This window comes from Rhinolophus sinicus, linkage group LG02 (assembly GCF_036562045.2).
Source record: "Rhinolophus sinicus isolate RSC01 linkage group LG02, ASM3656204v1, whole genome shotgun sequence".
Lineage (NCBI taxonomy): Eukaryota > Metazoa > Chordata > Mammalia > Chiroptera > Rhinolophidae > Rhinolophus > Rhinolophus sinicus.
Genome location: NC_133752.1, coordinates 112,620,165 through 112,645,388, shown reverse-complemented (window position 1 = coordinate 112,645,388; position 25,224 = coordinate 112,620,165). Strand labels below are relative to the sequence as shown.

Here is a 25,224-nt window from a genome sequence, read left to right as displayed (position 1 = left end):
GGAGCTCAATCAAATGTCTGGCCTTAATTTAACAAACCATACTCAGAGGAGACACGAACTGAAATACTGGCTGCTGTACCAAAGAAGACACCCTCTGCACAGATGTGCTGATACAGAACGTAGATCACACAATCCATGCAGAGGAAGTCAGCTAAGAAGACTTGCTCTGAAGGCCATTCGTCTTTGGAAGCAACACTGTGAGTGGATCTAAACCACCTGACTTGATGCCTAAGGTCTCTCAATGTGGTCCATTTTCCCCATGTCCCAAACTAACCCAGCATTTGCTAACTGGTTTCCTTAAGGTCCTCCATTGGTAGTTTGTAGCTCATTATGAAGGAGGGAGCTGGTGCTTGACCTGGGCTATCTGGCCCCTGCTTCTTTGCACAGTTTATACAGATGTAATCTTCATTTTCCGCCATTTCTGGAGATACACCCACACAGACTTGATGAAACCACTCATCACAGCCACCATCACATTGTACCCAGTCTACCTGCAGAAGACAAGATTGGGAAATGGTTAAATTACATAATCACTGAGCCTAAAATAAAAGCAAACCAAAAAGCTTTCTTGGCTTAAATGATAGCAAATAATCAGGATGTCCAGAGATAGACAATGACTTCTTATGGGGTTCTTTTTTAAAGAAAGAAGCTAGGAAGTGAATACCCCAAAAGTGTATTTTTACCAGAATGTGTCCACTAAATGAGGCCTCGTAGGTACTGCATTACCTCATAATACCTGGGGCTCCTTGTGAGGCAGAAACATGTTTGAGAAAAACTTGACAAAAAAGGAACTTCTAATAGAGCAGCCAAGTAGTTTTAGCTAATATTAACAATTTCTAGGCTCTAAGACAATGCAATTATCAATCAAGAAAGGCAGAGTACAACAATGTGAAGGCAATCCTGTGTATTAGCTTTATTTCAAAGAGATAAGCCAAAGTACTAAGAGCATTAAATACCTTTTTAGAAAAGCAGTCACATAGGCCACTTTTAAAACTACTATTTTTTATTCTTCTCTTCTTCCGTTACAAATACAACTCCCTATAAAAAGTTAGCAAATATCAGAGGTCAAATCTTACAAATTAACCAATTAAAACAGTCAAAAGACACAGGTCAATAGATCACTCTGGGGTTTAAAATTAAAGTGTGGATAACTGATAGGTCAGTGGCAGATGCCAGGTGAACTTTGACCCCTCAGAGAATACTATGATTACAGGAGGCTAGAAAGGGACTGTCATCTGATGACTTTAAGCCTTGGGCCTAGAATTAAAAATAAGGTAATTTCTGGCTTGTATATTTGGAAGGTGACTGTGGTAGTTTTTAAAGCTGATGTCATGGCAGATGAGAACCTTTAAAATTAAAAGAGCTACTCTTCTCTCCCCAGTACAAAAGCTGATCATTTCACTGGCAATGTAGGAAGCCGCTTAAAACAATGAGCATTGCCAGATATCAAAGTAAGCAGTATGAAGGGATCAAGTAAGTACCCCAGCACAGCTTATGAAAAAAAAAACAGAGGAAGGAGGTTTTAGCTAGGTAAATGAGTTCAGGGAAAATGAGTTTTCAAAATTAGTTTCCATGTACTATAAAAACTTGTCAAAACTATGACAGTCATGTTAGTAGTTTTAGGGTTATTATAAAGGGTGGGAGAAATCATTTGTCAAAATAAGCTTTCTGCTTTTACTGTTCCTATTCTCGAGTTCTACAGTTTAAGAAACTATATTGTGTAGTATAAAGATGATTGAATTCAGTCAGAAGTTCTGAGTTCCAATGTGTATAATTTATGGCAAGTCATTTAATCTCATTAAGGCTCAATTTCCTTATCTGTAAAGTGGCGATAACATCTTGTTGACAGAATTATTTAGGAGACCAAATGAAATAACGTACGGCAAAACACCTAGTTACTGCCTGGGATAGTGGAGGCACTTTTTAATATCAGTTTCCGGGCTCTACTCATTATCCTACTTTACACAAAACATTTTACACCTTGAAATAACTGCTGAAAGTGTAGCTGAAACCCATCCCAAACCTACAGATTCAGAATATCTTGGGGGTACAAACCAGAAGCCTACATTTTTACAGCCCCCATGTAATTCTTATATATTCTAAATTATTTTAATAATTTCTTATACATTGTAAATTTGATCATCACTGACACTGTGATATTGCTCTCTGTAAATTCAGCGCAACGTAATTCTTTCTTAAAACACAATGGTTTTTTTCTGTAATTGTGTAAATGTTTAGCTTCTGAAATCTGTAGTAAAGAAAATAACTGATCAAAATGGATAGAAAAGGGAGATGACTTCTGTGCAACAAAATAAAGGTACTGCAAGCAGGTAAAGATTTACAGTGCTAATCTGACAACAGGTAAACTCAGGATAAGTGTTTTGGCTATTTGGAGCCAGTGAAGGAAACTGGAAAGATAAACTGTTTCTTTGGGCCACCCAGATTTGAGATACTATCCTGTTTGTGATGCCACCCCTGAATGAAGATAACTCTACTCCTACCTCCAATCCTCTTAATCCAGTCCAGTCCCCAGTCTTGATAATCCATAGAGTAAGAAAGTTACTAATTTACCAGTATCTTCTGCCAAGAAAAGTGGTCTCATGTCTTTTAAAACCTAATTCTGCACTATACTCACTGACTCCGTTTCTAAAAACTAAATCTATCACTCTCAAATAAGGAAGACAACATTTTCCCTTTTTTGATTTTGGCTAGAGGTCCATTCCTAGGCCTAGTTCTCCCACAATTCCAAAAAGCATATAACTTCTTGAGATATTCACTGGTACACAGATTCTCTCCCAGGCTATAGGTTAGATAACAATTTACGCTGATAATCTAGCAGGGATAAAACAGTCCTTTTCTTACTGATATCTTTTTATCATGTTCATCTACTAACAGTCAAATTCCAGTTGTTTGAAAAGATCCACAGGATCACAGAGCAAACTAAAGTTTGAAATATCAACTGAATCCACAGAAAATTTTGACACACAGGCAACAGACTGTAGTAGTCCAAAAATTCAAGGACACAGAATTTGGCTAACTGCATATTAAGTTCTAATAATAATTTCCCCTTTCACTATTTCTGGGAGATGTACTTATCAAATCACAAAAATAATTATTTAAAAACTTTATAGGTATGAGCTGTTCAAATATCAACTGATTAGAGATTTAACATTATAGTACAAATAGGTTACTGGGCTTGGATTTGAATGTTTAAAAGAGAAATATAGTAAACAGAGGAAATCATGTAAGTTTGACATTTCAGGTTTTACTGTATGGTTTCAAAATTTCACTTAAGAAAAATATTTGGCATATTTTGTTCATTCCTTAGAGCATATTATTGCACTATGAAAAAAGAAAGCCTGGTGATTTATTGATATTCTTAGCTTAGTTACCCAATTGAGCTTTCGTTATTTTGCCATTCAATCTTTTTTGTACCAAGGTTCCTTGCAAAAGTCAGGTTTGAAAAATTAAAACAATCTGCTTAATGAAATACAACATAACGTATGTTCAGAATCCTTGTATTTCTTGGTGATCTCAGCATTAGGTAACTAACCTCCCAGTCTGCCCAAGACTAATGGGCAAAAAGCTTTTAAAATCAGAGTGACTAACAAATAGTAAACGGGAGAAATACAAGTTTATCAACTTAATCTCTCTTTATTTACCATGTCAAACTTCTTATGGAAGTAGTAAGGGGTAAGGGAAAGGCCCACAGGAAGAGGATATAAAAGGTAAAGGGAAAAAAGTCTATTTTAATAAATAAGATGATTAAATGTTTATTCTAATAAACAAAAACAAGTTACTTAAATACTAGCTTGAAAGAACATGTGCCTTCGCCACCCCCAGGGCTCCTCTTCAGCCTCTCCCAGTCCACAGTGAAAAACTGGGGCGGGTTGGAGGAACAACTGTTCATACTAGCGTCCTTTTCACCCACCCCTAGGGATCCCCCCCACGCCTCCCACCTTTGATTAGAATATGTACTGTGAAGAGTGGGAGTGGGCGAGGGGGCTTAGCCAGTGCTAACCCTGACTTCCAGCACGGCCCTAGCCCTCCACTCTGAGCTGGAAGGGGTCTGTCTCTGCCAAGGGGAGAGGATTAGCAGCACCCCCAACACCCTCCCCCTGACCAGACCAGCTACAGGAGTGGGGCAGAGCTGGGAAGATCCACCCCAACCTGTGCCTGGCCTACCCAGGGGGACCCCAACATCCCAGCCACCCCCATCATGGTGCTACAGGCCCTGCCCTGAGGCCCACACACCCCTCCCCAGGAAGCCCTATATCAATAAAGTTCTGTCTCATGTAGAAAAAAAAATACGCTTCTTCAAGTTAACTTGTTTTACTCTTAGTACCTGTAAGACTGAATGAAAGGGGCAGAGTTTAGACAGAAAAAGATTCTGAACCTTAAAACTAATTTTTTAAAAATAATTTTTCATTATTATTTTAAAAATTAATTTCACCTTGGAGTTAATCTGACAATGATGCGGAGAGATATTTTTAAAAAACCTTTTACATTATTCTGATATATTTTTCTTTTGTCTTTCTAAGACATCTTGAAATTAAGGCTAGGTAACATTTATCTAGCCTTATTAATCTAGGTAACATTTAATCCTTCAAAGTTTTCTCAATCTGCATTTTGGGGAAAAAGTTAATAGTAATTATTGGTTAGAAAAATGGAAAATGTCCATTTACCTAAATATGAACTAACCCTAGAAATTATTTTATTTTTTTGCTGTGTATTTTAAAGAACACAGACTTCCCTAAAAATTATTCTTTTCTTGTCATCATTATGTTCGAAAGATGTGTGCCATGCATTAATTTGGTTTTCTTAGAGAAACACTGTACTTCAAATTGAGAAAGTTGTAAAATTCTCTACAAAGTTTTTAAAGAAGTACACCTAGATCGAATATATGGTGATGGAAGGAGAACTGACTCTGGGTGATGAACACACAATGGGATTTATAGATGACGTAATACAGAATTGTACACCTGAAATCTATGTAATTTTACTAACAATTGTCACCCCAATAAATTTAATAAAATAAAATTTAAAAAAAAAAAGAAGTACACCTTTTATGTAGTAAAACTGGTGTCAGGAACACTCAAGAGAACGACAAAAATTGTAAAACAGTAGTGATGAACAAAATGCTTAAAATCTAAAATAATTTGTTTAAAATTAAACACATTATAGAAATACAACATTTACTAATGGCAGGTTAAAGCAAACACTGCTAACCTTTATGTGTGTCTTAACAGTTTAAAATAGATATTTTTTCTGAATATTCAGTTAAATGTCCTTTTGCTCCATTAAAATGAGATAACTTTCTAGAGTTTCAAAAAAAAATCTATAATGTTAGGAGCAAATATCAGAGCTCATTTAAAAATAATGATCACATCTTAGCATTTACATTGCATTTTCGGTTAACAAGTGCTTTCATGTAGATTATTTCACTCATTCGCATAACCCCAAGAGTAAGCAAGGCATGGGTTAATTTAACAACTTTACAGCAGATGAGAAAAAAACTCCCTGTAGTGTTTATATACTACCTGAAGATAATAATAGGGATAATAGATGAACTAAGCTATATTTAAAATTCTGAGCAGAGAGGGAAGAGATTAAGTGAAAAGGAGAAAAAACAGAAAGTAAAAGGCTCATGATGGTTATAAACACTCTAAGAAAGATAATAATAAAGCTTGAAAAAGATATGTATTTTGCTGACAGTACTGAAACTACCATAAAATTAATTAAAGGAGAACGAAAAGAGAGAAGGTGTTGCTAACACTTTGGTACCCAAAAAGAAACAGTTAACCTTTCATCATTTCAAGTTTAAAATAAAAGATAAAAATAGTACACACATATATAATGTATCTACCAAAATGTTTTAATGTTTATAATATGTAAAAATGCTTACGAAATTGATAAAGATACAAAATAGACAGTATGACATGATATAAAATAAACTTATAGAAACTATATAGAAAAAGGATTGGAAGGAGACACAAAAATATTTGTAGTTAGTGTAAGGTCAGACTATGGAATATATATTTTGCTACATATTTATTTTCCAAAAATGAGTGGAAAATCTTTAATATGTATATGGAAAATGTCATGAAGCTTTGGAATGTGTTTTTTACTTCCATCTCAGTTACTGGTAGGGTGCGGAATTAATGGAGAGAACCTGTTCTGCGAGCCAGGTAACCAAGCTTCTACTTTTGGTTTTGCCACTAATTAGCTCTGTGACTTTGGTCATATCATTTATCTTCACAGAGTCCTGGTTTCATTGTTTGTAAAATGAAGAGCCCTGGACAATGGGACCTTTTCAAGCTCTAACAAGTGTTTGACTGAGGAGGGAAGTGAGGGAATAATAATGCAGTTATATTTATTTTGTTCATATGTTCAAATTGAAGAGCTATTAAAACTCTAAATATCAAGTGGTATAATAAGCATAATAACATTAAAACTATGAATTTACAAGTAATCTTGATGGGAACTATAATAGATGCCTCCAGTCATGTAATGAACTGGGATTTTTCATCAAGGCCATCCATCTTTCTCAGAACGTTTATGTTACCTAAAGAACGGCCATTACACATAATAACAATACTTAAAATTTAGGGCTAGAAAATTTAAAGTAACACCTTGTTTATTATTTTTTATAAGGGCATCTGAAAAAATCATATTCCACTTAGGAGAGTGCAGAGGACTGAGTGTGGATAAGACACAGACCGAAAGGGAAGATTTAACCCCTTAGTTTTAGGTTGTTAGACCAAATCTTAATGCTATTTGCCAGAGGTCTTAGAATACTGGCGCAGGATTTTTTCAGGCCACTGTGGCTAACTGACAAGGTACTTAGTTCCCCAAGTCACCCTACAAGGAAGGCACAAGACCATTTTGAAACTTGTTATGCCAACTGGTTATGAAATGCATTGCTGCCCCCCCGTTACCACAGCTTCTCTCTGCTCTTGTCTCATTATGTTCACTAAGTATGTGATTTTTTAAAAACAATATTTCTTCTACTAAGCAGCCTCATAATTCAAAACAGTTTATAGAAACTGTAGAAAACATACTATGTTGGAACCCCAAACCCTGGCATCAAAAACAGACTATCATTTATCAAACATCTCCACAAGCTGCCTCTTGCCGGCTCACATTTGACTGTACCTAGTGATAACTCACCTTGTCTTTGCAGGGCCGTTGGCAGTTCTGTGCTGCACACACAGCATTCTCATCATCAGATTCCTCTGCTCCTGACCAGTCATACTTGGAGGGGATGTCCAGCACTTTTTTCTCTCTCTTCTTCTCAGTATCCTCTTTGACAAGTTCAACTCTGGCTGCAGCAGCCTTTTCCTTCTTTTTCTTTCTCTCTTCTTCTTTTGCTAGTTTCTTGGCCAGTTTGTTCAGCTCCTTTGATTTTTCCACACCTAATTTTAATTTCTTCTTTTTAGGTTTATCCATTTTCTTTAACTCCTTGGACTTCTGTTTTCCTTCTCCAAAAAGCTGTTCTACTTTTTCTAGCTTCCGTTTCCGTTTCTTCTCTGAAGAATCCTTGCCTTTTATTTTTAATGGTTTCTCTTCCATGCTATCATCCTTTAAAAATACAGAATTAGAAACAATTTTAAAGCAACACATTTAAAAAGTTTTATTCTCTTACACGAGGTATCTTGAATAGTCAAATACATAGACACAGAGTATAACAGAGGTTAGTGGGGACTGCAGAGAGGAGGAAATGGGATTTATTGTTCAATGGGTACAGAGTTTCTATTTGGGATGTTTAAAAACCTGTGGAAATAGACAGTGGTAATCATTGCATAACATTGTGAATGTAATTAACACAAGTGAACTAAAAGGGTTAAAATGGTAAATTTTGTGTTGTGTACCCTATATCACAATAAATATTCTAAAGATATTTAAAAGACATTTTAAGAAGGCAAATATAATATTCGATGAAGATAACTCAACAGTAGATCATAAGGGCAAGCCCTAAATAAAATGTCTCATTTATTTTTAGCTTGCTAGAGGCAAAAGGGGGCAAAAAAAGTTCACTGTTAGCATATATTAATAGTCTGTAGTACCTCTGTTTAATAGAGATGGAAATGTACACAGAAAGCTAAATGTACTAAATGTATGCTAAATTATGTAATAATTTTTTTGGTCTTCATCTACCACTACTAAAGTATTTTATTAACTCAGTAAATTCTTGGAGGTTAAGAAATTATTTAAGGGGGCGGCCGGTCAGCTCAGTTGGTTAGAGCACAAGGTTGCCAGTTCGATCCCCACATGGGCCACTGTGAGCTGTGCCCTCGACAACTAGATTGAAACAACTACTTGACCTGGAGCTGACGGGTCCTGGAAAAACACACTTAAATAAATTTAAAAAGTTAAAAAAAAAAATGTTGTCAGATGCAATTTGCTAATATCTTAAAAAAGAAAATTAAAAAAAAATGTTATTTAAAATGTTACCAAAACATATAAGATGGTATCCATGACCTCATTATAGAGGGATGTAGTGACTTTGACAAGGGCTAGAAAATTGTTGATGCAACAAAGCAAAAAAATTTATTATTTTTATTTTCAACTTTCTAATATTATTGCTATTATGTGCCAATGTAATAAACATTAAAAATTTTAATAGTTAAAGTATGTCTGGTAACAGAAACAAGTGGGAGGCAGAAAAAAGAAATACCGAAAAACATAAGCTTGATAATTACTTAGAAAACAACACTTGAGAATTCATTTTTCCACAGGTTTGCGACGGGAAAATCTTTGACAGGAACCTAAGAATCTGCAGAATCCAAAAAAACACTGCCTTATAGATGTCTATCACATCTTGAACAAGATATTTAACTTCTCAATACTTTGTGTTTCCTTATATGTAAAATAAAGAGGATCAGATGAGATAATGAATGTGAAAAAATGCTCTGCCGACTGGAAAACTCGATTTATTTTAGGCTACCTTCAATCTGACTTCCAAATCAAAAGCCATATGCTAAGTATACCTATACCGTGTTTCCCCGAAAATAAGACCTAGCCGGCCAATCAGCTCAAATGCGTCTTTTGGAGCAAACATTAATGTTTGCTCCAAAAGACGCATTTGAGCTGATTGGCCGGCTAGGTCTTATTTTTGGGGAAAAACAGTATCAAATGATGGTGAACATTTTATCATTCCATTACATGGAAACAAGTAAAGAACAATGAAATGAATAATGGGGAATTAAATTCCAGAGTTGATTAGAATCCAGGTCTTTTTGTTTTTACTAGATGAGTGACCTTAGGCAAGTTTCCACTTCTCTGTTCTTTAATTTCTTCATATGCAGAAGGGCTAAATGCTTGCCTTGTCTATCCTTTCTGTTCTCCTCTTCAGGACTATAGTGGAGATCAAATGAGATAATGGATATAAAAACACTGTATAAATTATAAACTGTTATGCAAGTGTAATATACGTATGTGGACTCTACCTCTCCACTTCTATTTAACTATTTCCTTGGCAAGCTTCCTTTTTTGACCACTGTATTGTCTCTTGCCTAACGTTTGGGCCTTTCAATAGAGAGAGGTGTTCTAAACAACTGGTTTAGAACAACCAGTGGTTTTCAGTACTCCCCTTTCTTTTTAACAGAAATGACCTCCCGCCCCCAACCCCAATTAAATACCACACGAAAGACAAAGTAGAACTACTTTGACTTAATGGGAAGGAAAGTAGGATAGCCAGAATACTACCCATTCAGCCATCCCCCTTTGCCAGCATTTGTGGTACCTCCAAGGAACTTGGGCATTCTAAACAGTTTTACAACCACTGTTTAAGTGCGCTTTAAATCTGTACCTCCATGATATGCAGAAATCTGTCTTCAGAGGGTGGGTGTGTGGCCTGCAAAATCCGCCATATGTGTTGAGTCTCATCCAGAGATACTTCTAGGAGATCTCCAACCATCATAAGTTCTTCCAGCTGGGCTTTAGCCCCAGGTGACAACTCCAACACGGGAGGTTCCAAACTTCGGGGCACCAAAGGGCTCTTCCGAGGTTGTTTCCTCGGGGTGCTAGAACCTTTCAAAACAAAACAAACACAAAAAATGAAAACTGTGGGGGGAAAAATGCAATGTTTTCAAAGAAAAAATTTAGGGGAATGGTTCCTTCTCCCCCAATACTTACTCAGATGTATCTGGATTCATTGCATCAGTATGAAAGTGAAAATGAAATTAGAAACAAAGACAGAACAGAAAGATCTAGAATTCTAATGCCCACTCTAAAAAATTGGTTTAGAGTAAAAAAACTGGTTTCTTATTGATCCTTGATCCTTTATACTGTGACGGAAGGGGAATAAGAAACAATTTCTTAACCCATGCTCTCTCTCTCCTTTTTAGAGGATGTCAAAAGGTTAAGCATATAGCTACCCTAGATAAATAAACGGTTTTTTCCCTAATAAACAGACAATTGTTTTGAACAAGGCGGGTTTGAACTGCACAGGTCCATTTATACGTGGATTTAAAAAAAAACACAACGCATTTAAATGGACCAACACAGTTATCCACGTATAAGTGGAAGTGGACCTGTGCAGTTCAAACCCACCTTGCTCAAGGGTCAACTGTATTTTTAATCCAAAATTGGGAATCTGTGTATGCAGAGCCAATTTACGTTATATAGGAATCAACTGTGGTGACCCGGTTCCCCTAAGCCCCTCGTTCTTCGATGGTTAATTGTAATATGCTGTCCCATAAAATTCTAAATTTTACTGTGAAGAGATAAACACCCACCATTTTTCAGAGGTGTCACCTAAAACTGTGACTTAGTTTCACTGGGGGGAAAAAAAGTGAACACAACACAGAAATTATCTATCAAGGAAAGGAAGAACTTTCTAACAATTAAAGCTTTCCAAAATCAGAATGAATATTCTTAGAAAGCAGCAAGTTCCTCAACAACTGGTAATGAACAGATAGAGGCTAAATGACTACTACTCGGGATTTTATACAAGTGAGAGATGAGCCCAACCTCTCTCCTCATCCTCTGTGGTCCAACCACCCTCTGTGATTGCAGATTCAGCGAGGCTTCGCCTGGCCGCTCCTGCTCCTTGAGGCTGTGACTCCCACCCGCTGCAATGGCAGAGTTGGGCCTAAATGAGCACCATCAAAAGGAAGTTATTAATTTTATACATTTCGCTCATTCAAAAAGAGGCCTGAAACTCAAAACCGTGTATTCCTGCTTCCAAGACCTCAAGGAGAGCAGGCTGGTGGAGGAGACTTTCACTAGATACAATCCCCAAATTCCTGAGCAGTTTACAGGCTCCACAGTGCGGTGGAGTCTGAGCTCATCAGCACGGCCTATTCCCAAGGTGCTACTTCTGCACAGCTTTTCTCACAAGCTGAGAAGTGGTATCTCAAGCCACAGATACCTCTGCACTTGAAAACAGAATTATTAGAACAAGTTGCAGAATTTACATCTTCAAATAAAAAGCCCATCATAGACATCATAAAGCTGAAAAACAAGGACATTTTAAGACTTTAAGAAGGAGAAACTGAAGTCAAGCCTGAAAACCACTGAAATACAGGCTACAAATGCACTGGATGAGGAGTCAAAATGAGAAAGAGCACTGCAAGATTTACATCTTGATCAAGGAAATCAAAAGGATTTTTTGCCACTTTCAAGAGTGAGTTTCAACGGCTTGAACCGGAGTTGGGGGGAAGAGGCAAAAGAAAGAGGGGGAAATATATTCAAAATAAATAAATAAATAAAAGGTATTTTTTTTTAAAGTGAGTTTCAGAAGACACTTAATGACAAGACAGAAAAAAACCGGAAGTCCCTGGAGGAGAGTTTAGCGACAACGAAGCACGACCTACTCAGGGCTCAGGAGCAGCTGAGCATGGCTGAAAAGGAATTAGATAAGAAATTCCAAGAAAAAACAGCTTAACAAAATATGAAAGAGATTTATTATTATTGTTATTATTATTGGGGAATATTGGGGAACAGTGTGTTTTTCCAGGATGTCGAATCGTTTTGTTTTGTTTTCCAATCTAGTTGTGGGAGGCACCAAGGTTCAAGTCCCACATGGGCCAGTGAGCTGCGCCCCCCATCACAACTAGATTGAGAACGACGACGAAAGACATTTTTACCAAGAAAATGACCAAATCAAAGACCTGAGGAAAAGACTGGCAAAATACAAACCGAAAGATTAAAAACCAAAGAAGATTTAATCCGGAAGCTGCCACAGAATGAAAGTACAAGCTGTTCCTCACGCCAGGCGTATATTTGGAAGCAGCTTGTTATATTCCCTCTTTAATTTTATAATATTTAGACAGGGCTTCTAATATTTAGAACTAGAGTTCCTATTTTCAGCTGCCTAACTGAGGAGGGAGAAATCCTACTGGTTCTGATCAGTCACCCCAAACCCCTCTGCTGAGTGCTCCGGAGTCTCAGTTCAGGTGCACTGAGAATTCTTTATAGTAAAGAAGAGATTTTTAGAGTGGGAAGAAGAGGCTTATCTTTTTGTAGTAATATAAAGAGTACACCTTTCTAATAAATGTTAAAGCTAGCAATATCTATACTTATGCATTTCCCAGGGTAAACATATAGTTATTAAAGATAGTTATTATAAATAAACCTTATTTTATAAAATGAAAACAAAAAAAGAGATGAGACTAGATGGCCTCTAAAGTTCTCCTAATTAAGATTCAATAATTTCATGTAAGTTTTCAGGTTATCACCTAATGACAGAAAATACAAATAGCGACTAGCTTTTCCTAACCAAAATTGCATTTTCAGGTTCTAGCAGCATTTCATGGCAAACATTTGTATTTAAGAGAGATTAATAGTCTTGGTTAACCACAACATTTTTTTTCTCATTGGTTTCAGCCTTATCTTCTCCACTCTGTTTTAAAGGGTAATACCTTGAGAACAAGTCTTAGAAGCAGAAGAATAAGCATGTTCTGCACAGAATGAAGGCGCTGTCCACATGTGTGTGACCACCTCCTCAGACTTAATGGGAATTTCTTCATCACAAAAAAGATTGGGTTCCAGACTACTGGAGGACTTCACACTAGCTGTGTCCTGAAGAAGAAACAAAGAGGGGTATCCAGAATTAGAACCACTTATCCTATGACAAGGATTTAAATACAAATACAGGCTTTCAGGTTAAAACTTCTAATATTACACTGAAAAATATGACTTTAAAAATTAAAGTCATGTTAATATTAAATAAGACAGAAAATGTCCAGTAGGGAAAAGAATAGTAATGACCAGTTTCATGCCAAAAGGGAAAAAGCTCAAAAATAATCCACAGAGATAATACAGCTACAAAATTACTATTAAGTAATTTGCCTTCTATAGTCTACAACTCATAGAAACTCCTATACCCACAATTTAAGAACTCTGACCCTTTGAAAAAAATAAAATGGACTTAGGAGGAAAAGATAGGTTTAGATGTGATATCTTAAGGACACAAATCATTTAATCCTCTCTAAAGGTTTTCAAACCTGGAAACTTACCAATTGCTCTTACTTAAGACAGTAAAGAGCCTGACTGACCATATTCAAATTATACAATTCTGACAGCTCTGATTAGGTCTCCGATGATTCTCTGCTGTGTTAGCCTCCATAAACTCACGTCAGAGCTTTAATGATCAGAGTGCAATTAGAAAGACAGAAATCACATGTATTTCAACAAGGAATATGTAAAAAAAATAAACTGGTTAAATGTATATTAAAGGCTTGAAAAGGCAAAAGAAAAACACTGAGGTAAGACCAAGATAATTACAAGAAAAGAGTTGTCATCCCAAGGGCTTGAGGTAACAAAGGGAAGTGGGGTTATTTGAACCTAAAAACTCAGAGGAGGAGCACTGGAGAGTTGGGATCCAGATCTGTGAGGAGGAAGCACGGCCAGGTAGTTCTGCTGTCTCTAATGGAACATGATGTGGTTGGTTTGGGGCTGGCGGATGTGTGTGGAAAAGGCAACAACTAGAAATTGGAAACAGTTGCCACTGCCAGGATTAAAAAAACACCAAAAAAACATGCAGTTCAGATGATGGCAGGAATGGAGAATAAAATGGGAAAGATCAAGTCCCTTCTCACTATTCAGACCGTTAATTTTCTCTAATGTTCTCGATTGGCAGAAGGGAGGCAGCAGGCAAAGGACAAATGTGTAGAGGTTGGCACAGCACAGCCTGTGGATCAAACCCAGCTGGCAGCCTGTTTTTTGTATGGAATGTGAGTTAAGAATAATTTTTACGCTTTTAAAGAACTGTTAAAAAAAAATATGCGAGAGACCTTAAAATATTTACTATACATTATTACATAGACTATTATATATTAACATACATTATTATGTAGGTAGTAACATAATAATGTATATTAATATATATTATTTTACAGAAAAAGTTTACCAACCCTGGAGTAGAGTCCCAGTACCAGCAACACAAAGCAGATTATAAAAGAATGGGTTAGAAGAGAGAAAACAGGTTAATGACTACATAATACCTGATTTTGTAGGATGTGTAAAAGGACTATCCTTATCATGAGACTACCCTTAATTAAACAGGATATTTAAAGGGTTTTATAAGAAGATTCTGGAAGACAACGCCTCTGACTGAAAATTTAGGAATAGCAGTTCAAAAGTCTTCTTCCCTAGTCAAAATTTAAGTCCTAAAAAGCACCAGATGGGAGTACTGTAGTACTACTGTACCTTCCTATTTTAGTTCCCAGATGCTTCTTCTTAGTGACTGGAACTGTCTTTTATGACCTTGACTCTACTCACTTCATTGTAATTCATACAGGGAACTTTCTGTTAAGCTTTCAAAATGGAAAGGACAGTGATGAGAAAATAATGATGTAAAGTAATGACAGGTAAAAAGAAATTTTAAAAAAGATTACTTCCCCAAGGTGAAGCATGAAATGTGAAGAGGTAAGTTAAAGATGCATTGTTAGCCCTAGATCAACCACTGAAAAAAATAAGAGGTATAATAAAAAGCCAACAAAAAAATTAAATGGAACATTTTTTAGAATTTCAATTAACCCAAAAAAAGGGAGGAAAAGAGAAACAGAGAAACAAAAAACCAAAGAACTTAATGAAAAATAAATAGCAAGATGGTCGACTTAAAACCAGCCATGTCAACAATTACATTAAATGTAAATGGACTAAATACCCCGTTAAAAAGATAGAGATTGTAGTATTAAAAAAAAACAAGACTCGAACTATTTTATACATACATATGCAGAATACAGACAATAAAGGACCCTACTAATATGTGCTGTCTATAAGAAACACACTTTAAATATACAGACACAGATAGGTTAGAAGTAAAAGACAGATAAACAGGAAGCTTAAACAAATCACTTTCCCAAGGCGGAAAATTACAGCTCAGGCCCACTTGAACTGTAATTTTGCAAATATGCAAGAATGGTAGAATAGCCTCTCAGGGAGAAATGTGTTTTATATATACCGTGTTTCCCCCCAAAATAAGACCTAGATGGACAATCAGCTCTACTGCATCTTTTGGAGCAAAAATTAATATACAATTAATTTATATAAATTAATTATATAACTATATATAATTATAAAATTTATATAAGACCTGGTCTTATTTTACTATAAGACCAGGTCTTATTTAATTTTTGCTCCAAAAGATGCATGAGAGCTGATTGGCTAGGTCTTATTTTCGGGGAAACATGGTGGATCCGTCACTCCATCTTACCTGGTATTAGGTCAGACTAAAGTCTAAAACAAAATCTACTCTATTTCCACTAAAGATCAAGTAATGCAAGTATTAACAAGGGTGGAGAAGAAAAAAAACATAAATGAATTTAAGTGCTTAACTTGCCTTTCTCTAAAATAAGCAATTACTGAAATACAAAAGAAAAAAAACTTCCTGTGAGATTATAGCTACTCCTTTCTGACGGGTAATTATGCATATATAAGCATTTGCAAAGTATAAACAAACTATAATACACAGGAACAGTTTCAGTAAGTCAACAATATGCCTTAAAAGAAAATAATATGAATATTTGAAAGGTTATCCCAGACACAATCACAAAAGATCTGTGACAGACTGCTCCATTAATAAATATTTTCCTAAGTAATGATTTTCTCAAATTGCTGCTCAGAGTATTTTAGAGGTGATCAAAGGATATTACATGCACAATGAAGTAACCAAACAATGCAAAGCACAAACCATCTGTTTAAAACATTTAAATGGTACGATTACTAAGATCAAATGACTGATTTTATTTTTCTGCATAATTACCTACTCTTCTTCCTAAACCAGTAAGAGGCTCTTCCTCAAGCAAAGATATTCAATTAAAACTATTTTAAGGATGAACTTATGGTTGCAATCAGGGGAACACCATACAAAGGGAAAAATCACCAAGCCAACCGCAAATAAATTAGCAAATAAAAATTTCATTACAATCAGTGCTTACTCTGTGGGAAAATACTCAGGAGTATAATTTTTTTAATGCAAAGATACCTACATCAAAGTTAACTTTTACTTTGAATTACCATAAGTCTTGTCACCATTCTTACTCTTCTAAGCTGTGAAATAATACACTGTTAACACTATAAAATCCATAATTTTATTCTTCTACTCTGCCAATGCCCCCTACCAAATAAGAGACTGAAGGCTGAGACTTTCATACAAATTTTATGAAAAAAGACTACTCCATCCATCATATAAACCAGATCAAACCAGTTTTGATCCCTAGCCCTGAAATCATGTACTACTTGTGATGTTTTGTTTTCATAGGTTACCAATTTGCTTCCAAGCAAAGTCCATAATGTTCAGCAATTCTAGAGTAGTGGTTGATTATTAATGTGGTAGAAAGATAACCCAGATTACTGGAGGCCTCTAAGCTATGGCAAACAGGCAATTCTAGTGTCAGCTAACTAACTTATATGAGGCATGGGCTGCACTCCCTTTTTACTGTTCCTGGTCATCCTATACAACTTTATAACCAAAGATGGTCATTAACTTCAGAGTAACAAGGTGCTTAGAGCCTTATTTAAACAGGGTAATTCAAGTTTCAACTTTTCTCAAGTCTTTACTTCATGTAACTAAAAATTTCCTCATTAAAACATCCCCTAGATCCACTTTTATCACGAGAAAAATATTTTCCAGCAGATAATTTACAAGCATCTATGATGGATGGTTTTAATTCTGTATCCTGGGAGTTTTAATGCTGATGGTATGAGCTTACTGACCTAATCTGCATGCTGAAAAGACAGAGAAAAGATAGTTAAGAGATACGGAAAAGACTGCACTCTAGTTTTTCCATATGTTAAGAGTGCAAACACCCTGGATACAGGCATAGATTCTAAACAAATCAATCAATAGTCATATTACTTGGTTAAAAACAAAGACTTCAGCCTGACATGAAATAACAAAAGGCCAATAAAATCCAACATAAAACAAACTTACAAAACTTTCTCTTCACCACCAGTGTGCGGTCATTATCAAAATAATACTGAGGGCAAATAATATATTCTAAATGCAACTGTAGCTGCGAATTCAAACTGCAGGCCCAAGTATGACCCATCTCTGAATATGACACTCTTTCTATCACCATCCAGATGAGAGACCAGAGTAAAGGACTCAAAGCATAGCCAGAATGGGATTCTTAAAATACAACTATACAGACGTTAACAACCCAAAGAAAAAAATACTGAAATCAGCCATGAAAGCTTTCAGTAGCTTAAATGCATAATTTTGCTAATCCCTCTAACGATAGGGAGTTACAAGGTGAGGAAAATAAATAGATTTAGAAAATTCTATCCTTTAAAAACAATTATTGTTTCATCAATATAGGAGTACATTTTTTGGAGCTTTGAAAAACGCTATCACCATAAACTCAAGATAAGTAGATGACTAACTTTCTCTTCCACTCTCAGGCCTCAAACATGAGTGTTCAGTAACTTTTCAACAAACTCAGAGGTAAGGTATGTACCCACACAACCTGACCATGTAATTACCTTCATGTCGTACCCATATGTCTCCCGAATGTCTTCATCGGAATCTGTTTCTTCATCATCATAATCCACTGTTTGTCGAGGGGAAGAAGATACACTGCTCACCACCCGGTTAAAAGCAGACTGCTGGAAACTAGGTAAATGTCCCTAAACAACAAACAATTTCAAAATGAACAGAGACATACTAAATAAACATGAGTAATATGTGATTACGACCACCAAAATGTAATGAACTTGCAAAGCGGTTAACACAGTTCACCAGTTAGTACAGGTCAAATTATTTGATTGTGATGCCAAGATCAACCTGAATGATATTTCCAGGTTGTATTTCACTAAAATGGCCAAGGTATGAATCCAAAGAAAACCCTATGGGGATACGAAGAAAGAAGATACTGTGGATAATATAGTTGCTGGCAACTTACTGTTGTTCTCCAAATCAACTGGTAACATAGGTTTGATTTACTATTTATATATTATTATCCCATGTAATAGAAATAGAAAGAAAATCCTAAACTTGCCTGTAAGTCTGGATTGGCAGCTGCTTTTTGGAGTTCTGCACTGATGATCTTTTCAGTTTTTTCTCGAGCTGCCTGCTCCACCATACGCTGGCTCAACACAGACAGCTTGGCCAGGGCAGAGGACAGTTCATCGGTGGCCAGGGCCTGCCGTGCTCTATCTTGCCAACTCATAGCACGTTCTGTTAAACACTGCAGGGCCTCTCCTTCAGGCAACCGTACAGGCAACTTCTGAAGGGATACCAGAAGTGACAGAATAGTCTCTAGCCTTGGCCTTCGAGACCGCATACAAAGAGGGCAAAGGAATTTTACTTCTTTAGCCTGCCAGCTAGACCCTTTTTTCTGGGAATTTGATTTAGGCAGGGGAACACAGCTGTTATGGAACCAGTCTTTGCAGAGCTCACATTGTAGCATAAACCCACTGGCTGTCTTGCGGCAAACACAAAATTTTACTTCTTCTATGCGGTCCACCATTGTCATCTTGGCTAGATTGGCTGCTCTGAGGGAATGCATGGCTTCAATCTCTTTTTGCTCCCGTTCTTTGAAAACTGCCACCTGTACACAACAAACATTTAATTGAAAGGAGTCACTGCAAAATACTCCAAAAATACCAAATCCCCAAGGCTGAGGAATCATCTCCAAGTTGTGGCCTCATGGTGACAAAGTGTTGTCCTTTAAAAAATAATCAGATGTCAATCACTTCCTAAATTTGGGGCAGCCTGACAGTTTCCATGCAAACATTCCTCATCTGTGAAATGGGCGAGGTGCTACCATATTTGACAACTGACATCAGCAGAATACTTTCAATTCTTTTGTAGGGTACAGTATGCCTTGAAGTCAAACAACCTAGGTATGAAGCCTGGCTCTTGTGCTTATAGACTGTTGATCTGGGGCACAAGTTTTCTGAGAAATGAGGATAACACCAACCTCACTTTGTTGTTTAAGCATTAAATAAAATAACACATCAAAATGCCTAACTTGGTGCACTCAATAAATACTAGTTCTTCATTCCCTTGTAATTCATTCCTTGGGGGCAAGTTCTATACAAATCAATTTTCAGTTCTTTTTAGAAGGCTTCTCCAACTTGCATAGAAGTAGAATAACCAATCATAACAAGATTTTGTGTAACTCATTTCAACAAATAAAAGCAAAGAAAATTTAATTATCTTGTAAACTCTCATAGCTTTGAAACAATTTTGAAATAATTTCCCATCCTACTTGTCTGGCAAGACTGGCCTGTTTAGGCAGGCTCTCTAATAAGCAATCATTTCCACGGGCTTCTAAACAGGATCATCTGTAGGCAGAAACAGCCATGTAGAGTTACATAAGGTATGCAATTCCCTACTATTACATATTGCCCAAACTCATTTTTATTTTCTCTCTATTCCTCAGGCTCTTAGGAATCCTAACATATTTCTTCTACTCTCCAAAACAAACCCGTAATTCTAATAATTAGCTACAAATATTTTATTGAGCACTCATCCTACTGTTGAATGCTAAGAGAAAGGAGACATTTTAAACAGTAGCTGGTTATCAGTAAGCTGATAACAATTCCTTTGAAAAGCACAACAGTATTAAGCGTCACGAAATGTTATAATTCTAACCCAGTAATCCCATTCCTAAGAGTCAAGTATAGCGAAATCATTTGACAAAAGGAAAAGGGTATACAAAGAAGTTCACTTCTTTGACAGCCATAATAGCAAACACTTAGTAACAAACAAATGTTCAGTATCAGAAAGTGTTCAGCAAATTATAGACAATCTGATAGAATATTAGACAACTATTAAAAACAACAGAGATATGGAATAGACAATTTTAAGGGGAGAGCAGAATAAACTTTTTATATACTGATTATAAATATTTAAAAACATGTGAAATATATATAAACGTAGGCCAAAGACAAAGTATAGAAAAATAAAAACAGTTAAGAACATAAAAACAGTGAATCTGCTAATATCTTCACAGAATTTTGTATTCGCCATGCAAACGCAAGATGCATTACGTAATTTCTTACCACCATGGCTGTATCTCTGGTTTCCTCCAATCCTTCCTCTAGGTCACTCAGAGGCTCAAGGTCCAGATCCTTTTCTTTTTCTTTTTCTATTAATTCTTTTACTTTTTTTCTTCTGTTTTTACCACTTCCATATATACCAATGTCAGTACGGGGACTTAGCACCTACAAAAATAAAATCAAATAATGAGCTCTGGTTTTAAAACAATTTTAAAACTGCAAATAATAGAAGGAACCATTAATCGACCACCCACCCAGTCCTAGGCACTTTCGTAAGGACTTTTTACACATGATCTAACTCAATCTTCACAAACACCCTTGGAAGTAGGTAGTATTATCTGTCTTTTACAAACAAATGAAACTGAGGCTCAGAAAGGAAACAACTTACCCAAAGACAGGGTTAGTCCTTAGGGAGGCCATCCTTAAACATGAAATCATCTTATTCCAGAGCCTATGCTCTTAAGTTCTACCGTGTTTCTCCGAAAATAAGACCTAGCCGGACCATCAGCTCTAATGTGTCTTTTGGAGAAAAATTAATATAAGACCCGGTCTTATTTTAATATAATATAAGACCGGGTCTTTATAATAGAAATACAATATAATTAATACACTATAATATAATAGCAGGTCTTATATTAATTTTTGCTCCAAAAGACGCATTAGAGCTGATGGTTCAGCTAGGTCTTATTTTCGGAGAAATGGTATGTTTAAATGCTCATGATGAACAGGATAATGAGTATTTAAATGTGTGCTTCTGAGAAATAAGATCTCTCAGTGACAGAGTCCATTAACAACAGAGATAAGATCCAGGCTGATTGCTTTTTCTGGACACAGCACAAGATGAACTGGAAATAAGTCTGCCTAAAGCTCCAATTTTGGGTCAACATTTGATACTACCTAACAGGAATCACTTGTATAACCATGACCAGATAAAGTGAAAACAAACCCCATCAATAACATTGCTACCTTCTGATGAGGGTATTGAAGAAAGTATATATAAAGTAAACTGTTCTCTACCTGTAACAATGTATGGCTAGAATTCTTCTTAAGAAAGGTCCGCCCAGTTCGTTCTCTCCATGCCCGAGCTGCTGCTACCTGGGATTCTACTTGGGGCAATGCATCAAGACGCACAGGGATAGGGCGCCCTTTGGCAGATAAGCTCTCCAGTTGCTCCAAGTAAGCATAGTTGCTGCCACTCTGAAAAACAAAAGTACATTTTCACACAATTTGCATTCTCTTATGCAATCTGGCAATATGTTGTCAGAAGACCTCACAAAGAGTTCAGACTGTTTTTAATCAAACATTATTAATTAAATCTAATTGTATCTCTTCAATTAATAGAGCTATCAATGTCCTTTTTATTAATAAAAAGTCTGTGTAAATGCAATATATAATGTATTATAGAATTGTACACTTGAAACTTGTTATTAATCAATGTCACCCCAATAAATTTAATCTTAAAAATTGTTTTTGTAAATTCACGTTGGCAAAGATTTTAATTTTATTAATCAATGAGGGGACCAGTAAGATGTAAAAACTAATTCAAAACACAATCTAAAGAATAGACATAACATATTTCCTCAAAAATAAGACCTAGCTATCAGCACTAATGCATCTTTTGGAACAAAAATTAATGTAAGACCCTGTCTTATATTATATATATCATATCATATCATACCTGGTTTTATGTTACAGTAGGTAAGACCAGGTCTTATATAAGACTGGGCATAATATAATTTTATAGTAAAATAAGACCAGGTCTTATGTTAATTTTTGCTCCAAAAGATGCATTAGAGCTGATGGTCAGGCTAGGTCTTATTTTCGGGGAAACACGGTAGATATGTAATTAGGAATGAGGAGAGGAATTTGCTAATAGATGGAAACAGATGCTTAATGTCATACAGGACAATGCAATTATCTTTTCTACAGTGTGGAATCAATTGTTCCATATCCAAAGACAAACTTAATTGCCTTTCTACAGACATAATTCATTTGTATTACTATCATTTTTTAATAACTGACAGTTGTAAAATAGCTTCGTCAAAGAAAATCTAAGGCATACACTCCTAGAATCAGATAATTGTGGAGTGTCCACTAGACCACATCCAGTATTCCACTGAAAGGACATCTCTTTGCCCATTTCAAAGTCTTTCACAATTTTTCCAACAACTACAATGCAGTACTTTAGTTCTAATAACCATGTTATACAAACACAGATGAGAATAGGTGTTTTCCCTCTAAGTCACAATGTTCCAGTATTTCCATCTAAGGAAGTCATTGTTTTTAGAACTTAACATACTGCTTTAAATTTACTAAATAACTGAATCATTTCAGGTGAGAGGGTTAACATGTAATCCATTCCAGGGTCTTGGCAAGAACACCTGAAGTGGGTTGGCAACCTGCAGACAATAATTCAGAGCGGTATCTTAGATTGGATGAATCCCCTAGCAAACAAAACATGTAAGTATTCCTCTAAGAAACTGTATATATTCCCATTACATTCAGTGTTACTCAGAGGCTATGAAGGAAAGGCATAGTATTATGTGCTAAATATTGACATTCTATTAAAAGGTTATTTCCCATGTATTAACTGACTTATCTACCTACAAATTCATTTTAAGTTATACTGAAACATGTGGAAAAATACATAGGCAAGAAACTTTTTAAAAGAGTGTAGTATGTAAGAAGGTTTTAGCCCTAATGTATTATAATGGTATATTTAAATCACCATAGTACTAGAATTAAGAACAGACAGCTAACTGAAAGAAAACAGAAAACTCAGATTCAGACAGGGTCAAGAAAAACCACATTGATTAGTACTCCCTTCTTGTGCCCAACTATAACCATTTAACTACAGAATATCTTGTGATGTTCTAAGCCTAGACAAAGTCTGCTCCCAAGCTATCCTAAAGAGTTCACCTGTGAACAGAAGCTGTCCACTTACTTAAGAGTCTACAAATCAATCGTCCTACTGAAAAGAAGGGTTTGGTGGACAAAAAGTCCTTCAAAATCACAGAGGAAACACATGACAGCTACTTATATTTGCTGACTTAGTCCTTCAGTCATAAATAAACAGCTAGCTAAGGATTATCAGACATTTTGAGGACAACCAACTGCCTGAAATAGGTCAAAGATGAAACAAACAGAGGAGCTGTCCTGATGAAAACAGAAATAATTTTTAAAAATAGCAAGAAAGAGTTGCAGCTAAGCAGGTCCCAGGAAAAGTCAATTGAAGAGAAAGCAAAAAAAAAGTCATTAGTACTTGACACCTAGAATATGTTCTTTGCTGGTGCAGCAGTTCAGTAGAAGAGAGCTGGTTTCCTTTTTCTGAGTATAGTTCTATAATAAAGAGCACTTATATACTGAGTACTGTAAATGCTGCTTAATGGTTTTTATAATTCAGAAGAAACATTATGTATTCAAGCATACTTTCATCTCTGTCTAGCACTTATTTCATTCTGTTTTGAATTACAAATATACATGTCTCTCCAACGAGAGAATATGCTATTCTGAGAGCCCGAGTCCTATCTTTACACCCTTGCCTTACATTTCTGCTCCCAAACAACTAGAATAGTACCATGAATATTTGGTATTCAGTACATGTTAATTTCATTTGCTTTTTCTGCCTCTTATTTAAAAAGTAATTTGTGCATATGGCAAAAGATTCAAAGAATACAGCAAGGTATAAACTCCCTACTGCTCAGAGTTAAATAAATAGCTAATTCCATCACCTTTTACAGCAGGGAGTCCAGAGAAACAAGTAATGCTTAAATAGCTAGTACGTATTTTGAATTATAAAGTCAGATGGAAGAACAAGTGAATTTTAAGTAGTACAATTATTTTATCATGGTTATTCTATTCTAAAAAATTAAAGGCTTAAAGGATTCATCTGTGAAACAGCATTATCTAAGTGGTAGGATAATTCTAAAGGCTCCTTACCTGAATAGCTTCCACTTTAGCTGTCCATTCTCGAGCCTTTTGTAAGGCTTCTTTCAGGGACAACACATTGGGTAGAAAGGCTGGAATGTTCTTAGCTTCATTCACGATGCTTTCTAAACTAGCCACGCTGTGCCGTGGTCTAAAAAATACAAAAACCGGGCCGATGCATGACAAAAAGTCAAACTGCTACTAACATTTACATAACATTTTAGAATGTTTCGAGAACTTTCATATACATGATTTCATTTAATTCTTACCACAATCCTATATGGAAGGCAAAGTAACTACCGTGTTTCCCCGAAAATAAGACCTGGCCGTACAAACAGCTCCAATGAGTCTTTTGGAACAAAAATTAATGTTAAGACCCGGTCTTATATTATACTATTACTATATTATATTATGTTACATTATACCTGGTATATTATATCATACCATATCATATCATATATCATATTACATCATACCTGATCTTATACTAAAACAAGGCTGGGTCTTATATTAATTTTTGCTCCAAAAGATGCATTAAAGCTGATTGTCCAGCTAGGTCTTATTTTCGGGGAAACACGGTATTATCTTTATTTCCATTTTACATATAACTTTAAGATGATAAATCATTTTCCCCAAAGTCATTTAATGTAGTAAATGGCACAGCTAAAACACAGATGTCTTAGATCCCATGCTCTTCACTATACTAAATTTCCTCTACTTTAGTTCTCCACAATACCTAAAATTGTCAGATATACATTAGATAGCAATGTAGAAAGCAATAGTCTAGAAATTCATTAATGTTGACTATGTATATTTAATTCAACTATATTCATTAACACC

General features: G+C 35.8%; 1 protein-coding gene and 1 pseudogene across 1 annotated transcript in view; one reads left to right on the top strand and one right to left on the bottom strand.

The window, feature by feature from the left end:
• Positions 1–225: 225 nt before the first annotated feature.
• Positions 226–25,224, bottom strand: part of KDM5A (lysine demethylase 5A) — a 71,502-nt gene continuing 46,503 nt past the window's right edge. The window contains exons 20-28 of the mRNA XM_019711317.2: positions 24,397–24,535; positions 21,475–21,654; positions 20,461–20,622; positions 18,450–19,001; positions 17,935–18,078; positions 12,867–13,026; positions 9,812–10,032; positions 7,171–7,581; positions 226–491 (exon numbers count right to left, since the gene is read on the bottom strand). Coding sequence (XP_019566876.1) covers positions 285–491; positions 7,171–7,581; positions 9,812–10,032; positions 12,867–13,026; positions 17,935–18,078; positions 18,450–19,001; positions 20,461–20,622; positions 21,475–21,654; positions 24,397–24,535 — 2,176 coding nt within the window. The 3' untranslated portion in view covers positions 226–284. The remainder of the gene's footprint in view (positions 492–7,170; positions 7,582–9,811; positions 10,033–12,866; positions 13,027–17,934; positions 18,079–18,449; positions 19,002–20,460; positions 20,623–21,474; positions 21,655–24,396; positions 24,536–25,224) is intronic.
• Positions 11,081–12,155, top strand: LOC109434414 (leucine zipper transcription factor-like protein 1; annotated as a pseudogene).